This window comes from Erythrolamprus reginae, chromosome 2 (assembly GCF_031021105.1).
Source record: "Erythrolamprus reginae isolate rEryReg1 chromosome 2, rEryReg1.hap1, whole genome shotgun sequence".
Classification (NCBI taxonomy): domain Eukaryota; kingdom Metazoa; phylum Chordata; class Lepidosauria; order Squamata; family Dipsadidae; genus Erythrolamprus; species Erythrolamprus reginae.
In genome coordinates, this window is record NC_091951.1 from 201274563 (window position 1) to 201287249 (window position 12687).

Here is a 12687-nt window from a genome sequence, read left to right on the forward strand (position 1 = left end):
ATGCCTTAATACAAATTAATGGTGTCACAATTCTTAATATCCTATTCATAGTCTCTCTCTCTCTATCTCTTTTTAAGTTGTGGTCAGTATTTCTCGGAAGACTATTGAGCTGAGAATGCAAAAACAAAGTAATCCAAATTATTAAAAATTGCTGGAGCAAGTTCCTTATGAAGAAAAGTTACAATATTTGAGGCTTTTCAGCTTAGGGTGGGGAGAAGGAGGCAAGTCAAGGGGCCATCCTAAATGTCAAGATTAGTTCAATCCTAGGTGATATTCCATTATGTTACTATATAAAGTAAAAGAAGCATGTTAAACAGTAATGAATACTGAGTCATAAGGTGCAACCTGATTGGGCCAGAGTATTATAAAACGCAAAGCAACTTTATAATGATTGTTAACTGTTGGCTGTTGCTGTTGTTGATGGCGCCCCCCCAAGACTGAGAATATCCTCACTGTTTAACCTCACTGCTAGTCCTAACGCTATTTTAATAATAGGTTAAACATAGGAAATTAACTTTAAAAAATCCCCTAATAAAACTGGAATAATAGCTGGTGAATTACGTCCAATTCATCAAAAAGGAACAGTGCTTTCTGAGCAAAACAAAACCATCAACACATGAGGAACAACAAAGCAACTGACTTTGCAAGAATCCAAAGCTGCAAGACATCCAACTGAGCTTCAAGATCTCAACAGGATGTACAACCAAATGACCTAAGTGCAACAATATCGCCAAAAAGGCTTCTAGAGTTGTTAACCTGATCCTACGTAGCTTCTGCTCCGGCAATCTCACACTACTCACCAGAGCCTACAAAACTTTTGCCAGACCCATCCTTAAATACAGTACATTTGTATGGAACCCATACCACATCTCGGACATCAACACTCTCAAAAATGTCCAAAGATACTTCACCAGAAGAGCCTTTCACTCCTCCACTCGAAATAGAATACCCTACAAACGTAGACTAACAATCCTGGGTCTAGAAAGTTTAAAACTACAATGCCTAAAACACGATCTAAGTATTGCCCACAAGATCACACGTCCTGCCTGTCAATGACTACTTCAGCTTCAACCGCAACAACACAAGAACACGCAACAGATTCAAACTTAATATTAACCGCTACAAACTTGACTGTAAAAAATATGACTTTATCAATCGAGTTGTCGAAGCATGGAACTCATTACCGGACTCAGTAGTGTCAACCCCTAACCCCCAACATTTTCCCCTTAGACTCTCCTCGATTGACCTCTCCAGGTTCCTAAGAGGTCAGTAAGGGGCGTACATAAGTGCACTAGTGTGCCTTCCTTCCCTGTCCAATTGTCTCTCCTTTATCTCATATTGTTGTTAGTTGGCTGGCTGGAACAGTTTTGAGTGTCAGTTAATTATTGAGTTAGAGAGAAACCTGGATTGGTTTAGTATCTTCATATAAGTAAGCTTTCCTGCATTTAGTTAAGCAAAGTTTGTTCCTGTAAGTAGAAGACTAAGACAGAAGATATTTTGAATGCACTGAGGAGTAAAAACTGTTTACTACTATTTTCTACAAAAGTGCCTTCGTTATTTCTCTGCACTGGTTCCTAAATTGCCACACTATAAATTCTGGTATTTTGTGTAGCTCTATATATCCGGACAATAGAATTGTATTAAATTACACATGATGTGAAGAAAGGGTTTAGCGTGAAACTCAGGTGAAGTATTAATTAAGCAATCTGATATGAGCCCACTTGTGGAAGAAGGGGCATTTGGGAGTAAGAACAGCTTGGTCCACTCGCATCAACCTCTATTATTATTATTTTTCTTCTTTTCTCTCTTCCCCTCCCTGGCGTTTCTCCACCCACCCATACGCAGAGCCATGAGTTTACTGATGAACACTCCTACAACGATTTCTCTCTGACGGAGCCTCTGGGTTACCGCACCAGCCGCAGCACCTCTCTCTCCTCCCAGCAAGGGAGCAAAGGGATTCTAAGCACCTCCTGCTGCCCCCGCCGCCACAGGCGCCGCACCACCCGCCTCACCAACTCCACCATGTCTGTGAGCCGAGCCAGTGCTCAAGAGCTGGATATGTTGAACAGCCAGAAGAGCGCTGCCCCCCAGAGGTAGGAAGTGTGCCTACAGCTTTTAACATCCAAACAGTGAGAAAGAAGGGATTGCTTCCACTTGCATTATTATCATGCTCAAAAAAAACCCACCATTTGACTACATCTATTATTATTATTATTATTACTATTGTTATTACTATTACTATTATTATTACTACTGTTATTATTATTATTATTATTATTATTATTATTATTATTATTATGTCAATACAACGCAGCAAACGAGATCACTATGCTGGATTTCGTATTTCGTCACCAGTCGGGTTCTTCCCAAGCACCTAGGACTGAGTGATGTAGCGGCGAATTATGTTTGCTGATCCCAGTAAAGCGGCCTTTTGCAATTGACAGATGGAGATTTTGTCAATTCCGATGCCTGATGACATAGGTGGGTCTTTAATAGCTTACGAAAGGCAAGGAGGGTGGGGGCAGTTCTAATCTCCAGGGGGAGTTGGTTCCAGAGGGCCGGGGCTGCCACAGAGAAGGCTCTTCCCCTGGGGCCCACCAGACGGCATTGTTTTGTCGACGGGACCCGGAGAAGGCCAACTCTGTGGGACTTAATCTGCCGCTGGGATTCGTGCGGTAGAAGGTGTTTCTGAAGGTGTTTTGGTCCGATGCCATGAAGGGCTTTATAGGTCATTATCTGCAGGAGAGAGTGAGGATGAGGGAGACACAGCTCAAATGTGTTTTACCAAAGCTATTCAGTGCAGAGAGAAGACCCAGTTAAGTGGCAAACCATTTTAAGCAAGCATTCTCAGCTTTATTGAGAATTTACTTTGGGATTGGGCGGCATATAAATCAATTTAATTGAATTTAGTTTAATTTAATTTAATCCAATCCCCAGAAGTTTCCTGCTTGAAGGGCAAGTGCCAACTGTATCAGATTCACACGGTGGTTTTTTTAGATTGATATACGGGATATATAAGTCAACCTTGAGCCTGGGGAGATTTGAACTTGTGAACTATAGTCATCAGTCATCAGAAGCAGCTTGCAATACTGCACTCTAACCACTGTGCCACCAAGGCTCATAAATAAAGGGAGCTCACCCAGTCTCAAGCAAGTAAAGGGAGGTCACCCAGTCTCAAACACGGGCTGTGAACCTCTTTAACTGCTGAGCCTTCGTTCCCCTTATTGCTGGTGGCTGATGGGAACGAAATCCTAAACACCTGGAGGGCACCCTTGGTCTTCCTTGACTTAACACCTCAGCTGCGTCCCCCGGTTGCTTAATACATATGAGATCTATGCCATGCAGTTCTATTGATTGATTGATTATATTATTCATAAGCTGCCCATCAATATTAACTCCCCTCTTGTGGTTCGTAACATATTAAAATTTAAAATTTTCCTTTAGAACTCTTTACAATTCAGAGCCTTGTAATCTAGAAATATTGTAACAGGGGTTACATCAATGTTATGGCAGCAATAATATGCATCAATGCTCAAAAGCACACCCCGTGGTGTTAAGCGGTACAGAAGTGAGTTTTCCCTTATTCCATTATAAAAAACTGCTGCTTTTTGTGGCACTTATTTGATAGTGATTAACTGCAGTTATCAGCAAGTAGCTGACCTTGGCTAATTCCCCAGAATCAAAGTTGATCTGACCTGGTTCATACATGGATAGGAGACCACAGGGAACATGCTAAAACCATAGGGCTTGTAGAGTTTGTAGTTAGGCCCTCGCTTATTTTATTTAAATGGACTTCTGGGGGCTGTGGAGGGGGCATGGGTGATAACACCAGGGCTACCTTAAGGGCCAAAGAGGGAATTATTTCAGGGCAATGAGAGGCACTGCTGAAAATGAGTTTTTTCTTTCTGGTTTTATTGTGCTATTAGGCTCCTCTAGGACCATAAAGAGGTGCTGCATGTAGCTTGTTGGTATGAATCTTTGACTCACATGGATGTACTCACAAAACACACTATATTACTTCCCACCAGAGTGGAGAAGCAGGGAATGCTATGGAATCCCCTCTCCTAAGAGGGCCATTTAGTGGAATCCAGAAAAAGGGCCTTCTTTGTAGTGGCTCCCTCCCTGCAGAGATATGATTGGCTCCCACTCTCCCACTATTTTACAAGGCCCTGAAGACAGATAAGAAGATATGAAGTCCATCAAGTGGCTGGTCTGGTTTTTGTTGCCCAGGAAATATTGGTTTTTGTACTAGGCTTTTATCTTTGAAAGCTTCCTGGAGTCAGTGAGAATGTGTTGGACATATACATTTTTTTAATTAATTAAGCTGGATGAGCCCAACTACTGTGATTCATTGACCCTAAAGACTTCTATTTATTTATTTATTATTTTTAAATTGGATTTCTATGCCACCCCTCTCTGAAGCCTCTGGGCAGCTTACATATGAAAACAGTAAATTAAAATAAAAGTAATCCGATTAAATTTAAAATTACATGGCTATCTAAAATCCCTAATTGTATTTAAAAATCAATCATGCCCATTCTTACAGCAATCATACAATCATTTGTTGGGCAGGAGCTAAGATCTAATCGGCCCAAGCCTGATGACATAAATGAGTCTTAAAACTCCTATAAAAAGTGAGGAGGGTGGAGGCAGTACAAATATCCAAGAGGAGCTGATTTCAGAGGGCCGGGGCCTCCACAGAGAAGGCTCTTCCCCTAGGTCCCGCCAAACGACATTGTCTAGTTGATGGGACCTGGAGAAGGCCAACTCTGTGGGACCTAACCGGTCGCTGGGATTCATGTGGCAGTATGACTCCATATATTGTATGACTCCTGTCACTGCAGTGTCAAAATCATAATGGTTTAATTTGTTCTGTGAACCTCTGCAAATGTTGGCTTATTTGGGAAAAGCGTGGTTAAGCAAACCATAGCTCATTCCCAACCAAGCTGGAGCTTGTCTTTACTGTGAAAGCTCCTTTCTCCTTTATACACGTGACCTGTTGAAGCTTTTCTTGCTTGAAGATATAACATACATAGCAGGTTTTCTTAGTCTGGTATCAGATATGTGGGTCTGGATGGGAATGATAAGAATGGTACCCAAAGCGCATTTTTGGAAATTCAATTCAATTCAATTCAATTTATTAGGTTTGTATGCCGCCCCTCTCCGAAGACTCGGGGCGGCTCACAACAATGATAAAAACAATATTCCAGCGAAAACAAATCTAATATTAAAAAGCACATAAAACCCTATTTTAAAAAGCAAACAACATATACATACCCAAACATAAATATAAAAAAGCCTGGGGGAAAGTTGTCTCAACTCCCCCATGCCTGGTGGTATAGATGGGTCTTGAGTAATTTACAAAAGATAAGGAGTGTGGGGGCAGTTCTAATCTCCGGGGGGAGTTGATTCCAGAGGGCCGGGGCTGCCACAGAGAAGGCTCTTCCCCTGGGGCCCGCCAAACGACATTGTTTGGTCGACATTAGAGCAGTGATCTGTCTATAACTGATGAAAGATGAGATCAAAACGATTGGAGAGAGGCTTTCCATCACTCCACATAACTGTTTCCATTTCCCTGGGAAGATTCATGAGTTGCATTAACTAATGAGGGGATAGGATGGTACTTTCGTTGATTACATCACCAAAAGGAAAAATAAAAATGTTTGACTAAAGGAGACACCAAACATTCCATGGACACAATTTTAACAAATGGTGCCTGTTTCAATAAGGGTGGTGGGAAAAGCTAAACTGATAGATGGATTTGACTGGAAAGGAAAGGCTGGAAAGGGGGCTGGACAATGCGAGCAACAGAAAAAAGAAGTTTAGGGAAGAAACGTAAAAGCCACATCCATTATCTGCAGGAAACGATAGGGAAAATAGCTGACTGCTTATTGGCACCCATTCAGCAAGAGAAAAGGACTTATGGCAGGAAAGCAGGCATACCATCAGCATCTGGAAGAGGCAGAAGCAGTATTCGCTGGGGAGAAGCATTCAGTCATGGTTGTTTTGTGTCGGAACTAGATGCCTTTTGATTACTGCTCTAGGCTCCGTTTGTGCTATTTCTGTTGAATCTCCCATCAGAATGAAGAGCTTGTCAGTCAAAAGGATGAGTTAAGTATCTGCAGATTGACTGCTATAAATATGATATCTCCTCCCTCCTTGCAGTAATTGACTCAGCTGCTCTGATGCAACTGGACATTCAAAGGAGAAAGAATTAGCCATGAAATAATTTTTGAAGTACCGCGTAGGAAATGGAAGAAACCAACTTTTATATACTGCAATGGGCAAAGATAGGCAGAAGAATGGACACCCAGCAGCCAGTAAAATGGAGGCTGTCTGGGTGTAAAGATACTAGCAGCCTAAGAGCTGGAGGAAAAACAGGCAGATATGTAAAAACCGGAGGACGCAGGAGACCAAGGAAACCTTCCTGGGGTCTGAAATATGGAAGCAACAGTACCCAAGGGACAGATCAGTAGGAGAGACGGTCAGCAACTCAAGAAGGTGACTGAGATGAATTTAATATATGAATGATAAGCCAAATGTTAGGCTGCCAGGTCTCCAAAATTGTTGAATTCAATTCCTTAATTTCAGCAAGACTCATATTTCTTGCAGCTTTTTGAAATTATGGATCTTCTGCCATCTCCTGGTACGATAGAAGAGTACCCACACCAGAGGAATAGTAGCGAACCAAGAATAAAATGTCAACTTTCCCATTGGCATACAGAATAGAACAGAACAGAATAGAACAGAATATAATTCTTTATTGGCCAGGTGTGATAGGACATACAAGGAATTTGTCTTTGGTGCCTATGCTCTCAATGTACATAAAGTAAAGATACATGGCATTGGACCAGAGTACCTCCGGAACCGCCTGCTACCGCACGAATCCCAGCGACCGATAAGGTCCCACAGAGTTGGCCTTCTCTGGGTCCTGTCGACTAAACAATGCCATTGGCAGGCCCCAGGGGAAGAGCCTTCTCTGTGGCGGCCCCGGCCCTCTGGAACCAACTCCCCCCGGAGATTAGAACTGCCCCCACCCTTCCTGTCTTTCGTAAACTACTTAAGACTCACTTATACCACCAGGCATGGGGGAGTTGAGACACTTTCCCCCCAGGCTTTTTTATACTTTGCTTTATGTTTGGTATGAATGTTGCTGTTTGGTTTTTAAATAATGATAGGGTTTTATATGTTTTTAATATTAGATTTGTTCCACTGTCATATTGTTTTTATTGCTGTTGTGAGCCACCCCGAGTCTTCGGAGAGGGGCGGCATACAAATCTAATAAATAAATAAATTTGTCAAGAATCATGAGGTACAACATTTAATGATTGCCATCAGGTAGAAATATGCAATCAGGAATATTCAGTAAAAGAAACTCCTGGGTCATTATTTTACCAAGATTTTACTTTACCGATAGATCCATATAGGTACCGAAGAAACAAAGATGTTTTTAAGATTTTTGGCGCGAAAGGTAGCATAGTTAAACTCCCCCTTTTCCTCCCTGGGCCACCCCATGTCCATTGTCCACCAATATTATTCAATCATTTTATTTTGGGAAACTGCCACACGAAATGGTCCCATCAGGCCAAGGATAGGCAAAGTTGGCTCTTCTATGACTTGTGGACTTCAACTCCCAGAATTCCTGAGCTAGAATAATTGGCTCAGGAATTATGGGAGTTGAAATCCACAAAGTCATAGAAGAGCCAACTTTGCCTACCGCTGCATTAGGCGACCATGAAAAGTTGGGACTTTCTCAGGCTCACATAAATAGACATGAGTAAGAAACAGGAGTCTTGCTGAAATTAAGGTTTAATACTTAGGGACTGAATCCAACAATGTTGGAGACATGCAGCCTAACATTTGGTTTATATTTTGACATTGTGGATGTTCTGCCACCTCCTGGTAGAAGAATGGCAACACCATAGGAATCGTACCGAACCAAGAGTCACCAAAGTAAATTAGCTTAGAATTAGAAAGGAGGCTTATTCATCATTGCCCTAACTTGGCATGTAGGTTAACACACCTGACTTACCTCAGCAAGGCTGTATTCCAAAAGTAGATGAGGAAGTGCTCCAGTTCAAAGGTTTTAAGAAGTGAAATGAGTGCTTAAGACTTTGAAAGGTTTCAAACACATAAATGGCTTTCCCAAACACAAAAAAGATACAAAACCAAGGTCTGAAATATTATAGCCCAAGCATTTGGTCACCTGTATTGGTCATGATAGAGATGCTAGAGCCGTGATGGCAAACCTATGGCATGGTGCTACAGATGGCATGCAAAGCCCTCTCTGCAGGCATATCAGCCATTGCCCAGCCAAGCCATCATATATGAATGATAAGCCAAATGTTAGGCTGCCAGGTCTCCAAACTTGTTGAATTCAATCCCTTAATTTCAATCCCTTAATTGCACCTCCTGCCGGCTACCTGGTTTTCAGGTCTCTGCGCTGGGGCAAAATAAAAACCTCTAATTTTTATTCCTTTCTTATCATCTGCATATCAAATTGATTTTTCAATAACAACTATAAGAATAGGATTTAACAAGTTGTTCTACAATCTTAACTGTCTCCAAACCTGAAAATGCTGCCGGTCCAACAAAGTTGTTAACAAATGTTGTAGCTGTAAATGTATTGCCATTTACAGCTACAAAGTGATTTGTTTGTTTATAGCTTAGCAGACATTGTGAATCCAGTTGCTAATCTATACATTCTTTCAAGGCTACATTCTTTCAAGGCTATCATTTATCTCCTCTTTTTTCCATTCCTCCTTTCTAAATATGATTAAAGTCTTTGCATCCTGTAAATCAAGCCATGTGGTTTAGCATCATTTGAAATATATCACATATTCATTTTTAATGTTTGCCTGCTATTGTTTTCTTGTTATTTTTTGTCTTTTTCTTTTTGGAGTTTAATAAAATCTGTTTTGTTTTGTTTTTTAAAAAGCGATGACCGAAGGAATACAAGCAAACTGAAGATAAATCAGCTTTGCTTTTGGATTGTATCTCTGAAATATAATGGACGCTTATCACCCAATATACATTAAATGGAACTGTTAAATTATTTGCTGATGGATTCTAAACTGTTGAGGAAATTGTCCCAAGGATTGGATAGGGAACAAATTAGGGAAGATGGACATAATACATTTCAAAATAATTAAAACGTTGGGGCCAGCTCTTTGGGAGAATCCGTGCTGTACCATAGATCTTTGTAACCACAGCTCTATAAGGAAGACTAAAAAACTTTAGTTTGCTCAGTAGCCTCAGAAATATATTGTCTGGAGAGACTTCATTTGTACAACATGCACCTTTTTGTTTAGTTTTAATATTTGTTAGGAATTTTTATGGTCCAGCCCATCGCTGAGCATCCAGATATGACTAGGTTTGTTTGCATTCTTCAGCATTTATCCATGAGAGCAAGGACTTATTGTTCAGCAATGTCTGGAAAGTCTTTGATTGTCCACCCAAGGTCTATTATTAAAGAATCTCAAAGTTTGAGGCTCTGTTTTCATAATCTCTCTCTCTCTCTCTTCCTTCCTTTGTCTTCTGCTTCTCCAGTCGCTCCAACTTGAATGCCAAAACCCACGACAACTTGAAGCTGAACTGTGACACCACTGACTTCACAGCAGCCATAATCTGCATCCCCACCCCTCCTGCCAACACTCCAGACGACAGTCAGCCTCCATCACCTAGAGGCCCCGGTGGACCTGTACGCAACTCCAGCCTTTCCCCTCCATACCTCCTTCACGAGACTGTCAAGATCTCCTCCTTGTAAGAGGAGGCTGGGGTGGGGTCGGGTTGGTGATCCTTTCTCTTACTGGAGTCCCTGTTAGTCAACAGAGTCTCGTTTAGGATCTGGGGATGGGCTCTTCCACACCAGTGTTCCACCCCACCCTGTGGCTGCAACCTGGAGAAGACCAGAGGGAATCAGCTTTCTTTTTAGGGGTGACATTGCTACCCACCAACGCAGGAAGATCTTACGTAAGAGGTGCCTGCCCAGCTCCCATACCCCAGCAGTCAAAGCCATAGAGGAGACGAAGGGGATCCCAGATGCTATGCAACTTCAGAAGAATAGAGCAATGCAGGGAAAACTCGGTCACATTAGAATGGATCTCTGGGGTGCTCAGGAACATACCCCAGCTATGGGGGGTGGCTATTTTTTAACCCTCTAGATAGTTTTCACAATACCAAACCTCTTGTCTCTGAAGTTGTGAACAAGGATGAGCTAAGGCTCCTGTTCTTTTGTTCTCTTAACTGTAGACCTGAAGGAGGCTTTAGATTCTAGAGCAGGAAAGGAATCGAGGACTTTGGCACTTACGGCTTTGGAAAGGAAGAAGAATCGTAATGTTGAGCAGATGAGCTACAAGCTGAATGTAAAGCCAAAAAACTCAGAAAACCTCATCCTCAAGGTCTAGGTCTCTCAAGAGAGAGAAAACCTCTTTAATTCTGTCCCCAGCATAGATGAAAAAGTGCTGTGGGGTGATTACAGCAATGACCCATGGATGCTTGCAAGATTTAAGGAGGAAAATGAAAAAAAGGGGGAGGTGGAGGAAAGGGACAGAATCAACAAAGCTTCCAACAATCTTTCAATCTCCTGGCTAGACATCACTGGACTGCGGATGGAGCCTGAAAGCTTCCCCAAAGCCTGTTCCATCTCTTGGAAACTGCACTTTATAAAGCAAAAGAGGGGGGGGAAGTCAGTTGCACCAAAATGCTACACCTCATGGGATTCTCACGTATTATGATCCCAACCACACACATACACACACACACACAAAGCGAGAGAAGCCTTCACCTCCCCACATTGTGTAGCATAAAGACTGTGCATGTGTATTATACCTCCAAGAGTGAGATCCCAAGTCCACAGCTGCAAACGGTCACATGCATGCACAGCTGGGTTCCCATCTCATCTTGCCACCCTGATAGAAGATATGCTGTGAAGAAGAGCTGATCCAACTCTGCAGAGCAGGATACAGTGGCCTATGTGGCTCTCCATCTCCTACAGACCTTTTTTTTTTTTATTAAATAAGCAGGGAGAGAAAAAACTGAATTTTGATATTAACCAAGCACTATAACTGGGGAAGGAATTAAAGATGGCAGAAGGTGGGGAAAAAAGAAAAAAAGCACTTTGGTGGGATAATGGATGCCGTTCTAGGTATCAAACCAGCCACAAGGCCCATAGCATGCATCAACTTGGCCAGCTCTCGTGTCCAGAAAAGGATTTCCTCTCAAACAGGAATGGCTTCTTTGTTCTGTGTCCATCTCGACTGTTTTCTGTTTTTGCTAATTATGTTGGATTCTCTCTCCTGGATATTCTCTATCTAGAATATCAATAACCTATTAGGAGACAGCTGAAAATCGCCAGTCAGTTAAACAGTGTTTCCCAACCTTGGCAACTTGGAGATATTTGGACTTCAACTCCCAGAATCCCTCAGCCAGCGAATGCTGGCTGGGGAATTCTGGGAGTTGAAGTCCAAATATCTTCAAGTTGCCAAGGTTGGGAAACACTGAATTAAGACACGACTTAGGGAATGTCATAGAGTCTTCCACAATTTGCTGCCCTCCACATACAGTATATTGGGCTGTTTCACGCAATTCCTCAGCCAGCATGAAATTTGGCCATGCTAAAAATTATTGGAATCGGTGATGCCAAATTACAAAAAAAAACCCACCTGCTCGATTGGAGGCCTGCAAAGCAGCAATAGATTAGTGAATATGAATGCAATGAAAATGCATTCAGGTCAAATTCCTAAATTCAGCTTGTACAATGGCAAGTAGTTGACAAATGGCGGGGTGCTGAAAGTTAGTATCCTCAGACAGACCCACATAAGGCATATTCTGGCCTTTCTTCCTCTCTGTTTGTTTCTCAGGGCTGCTGTTCATTCATGCACCAGAGTTTCTCACACCACAAGTAAAGCAATATCTCCATATGTCGGAAAGTTAAAAGAAATGCTGTCAGTTTTCTTCCGTGAACTTTAATGCTGATCAAAAATGTACTGGGATCTGAATGATATCAAAGGAAAATATTATGTCTTTTATTCTTTTTTCTCTCTTAAGGGAACTAGAAATTCAACTGCAGTTTTTAAATATAAAGGCCATGCAAACAGGTCAGGAACACAATATAATTTGTTCATTTGTTCATTTGCCTGAAATCTCTTGGTTGGTTTTTTCCCCCCATTAATGGTGCTATCAGGTGGTCTACGGAGAGGGGCGGCATACAAATCTAAATAATAATAATAATAATAATAATAATAATAATAATAATAATAAGGTGTGGTTGAAAAAGTGGTCGAAAATGAGCAAGCGAAACTACTGTGGGACTTCCGACTTCAGACTGACCGAATTCTGAAGCATAACACACCAGACATCCTGATTGTGGAGAAAAAGAAAGTATGGATCATCGATATCGCAATCCCAGGAGGCAGCAGAATTGAGGAGAAGCAGCTAGAGAAATTAGTGAAATACGAAGATCTAAAAATCGAGCTGCAACGACTCTGGCATAAGCCAGTGAAAGTGGTCCCAGTGGTACTTGGCACGCTGGGCGCAGTACCAAAGGATCTCAGCGGACATTTGAAAACCATTGGAATTGACAAAATCTCCATCTGTCAATTGCAAAAGGCTGCTTTACTGGGATCGGCAAACATAATTCGCCGCTACATCACGCAGTCCTAGGTTCTTGGGAAGCGCCCGACTGGT

At 41.9% G+C, this 12687-nt stretch overlaps 1 protein-coding gene across 1 annotated transcript in view; it reads left to right on the forward strand.

Annotated features, from left to right (window-relative positions):
- Window positions 1–11115, forward strand: part of KCND1 (potassium voltage-gated channel subfamily D member 1) — a 79465-nt gene extending 68350 nt beyond the window's left edge. Inside the window, exons 5-6 of the mRNA XM_070736118.1 lie at window positions 1846–2093; window positions 9550–11115. Of these exons, the coding sequence (XP_070592219.1) occupies window positions 1846–2093; window positions 9550–9766 (465 nt within the window). The 3' untranslated portion in view covers window positions 9767–11115. The remainder of the gene's footprint in view (window positions 1–1845; window positions 2094–9549) is intronic.
- Window positions 11116–12687: the final 1572 nt, after the last annotated feature.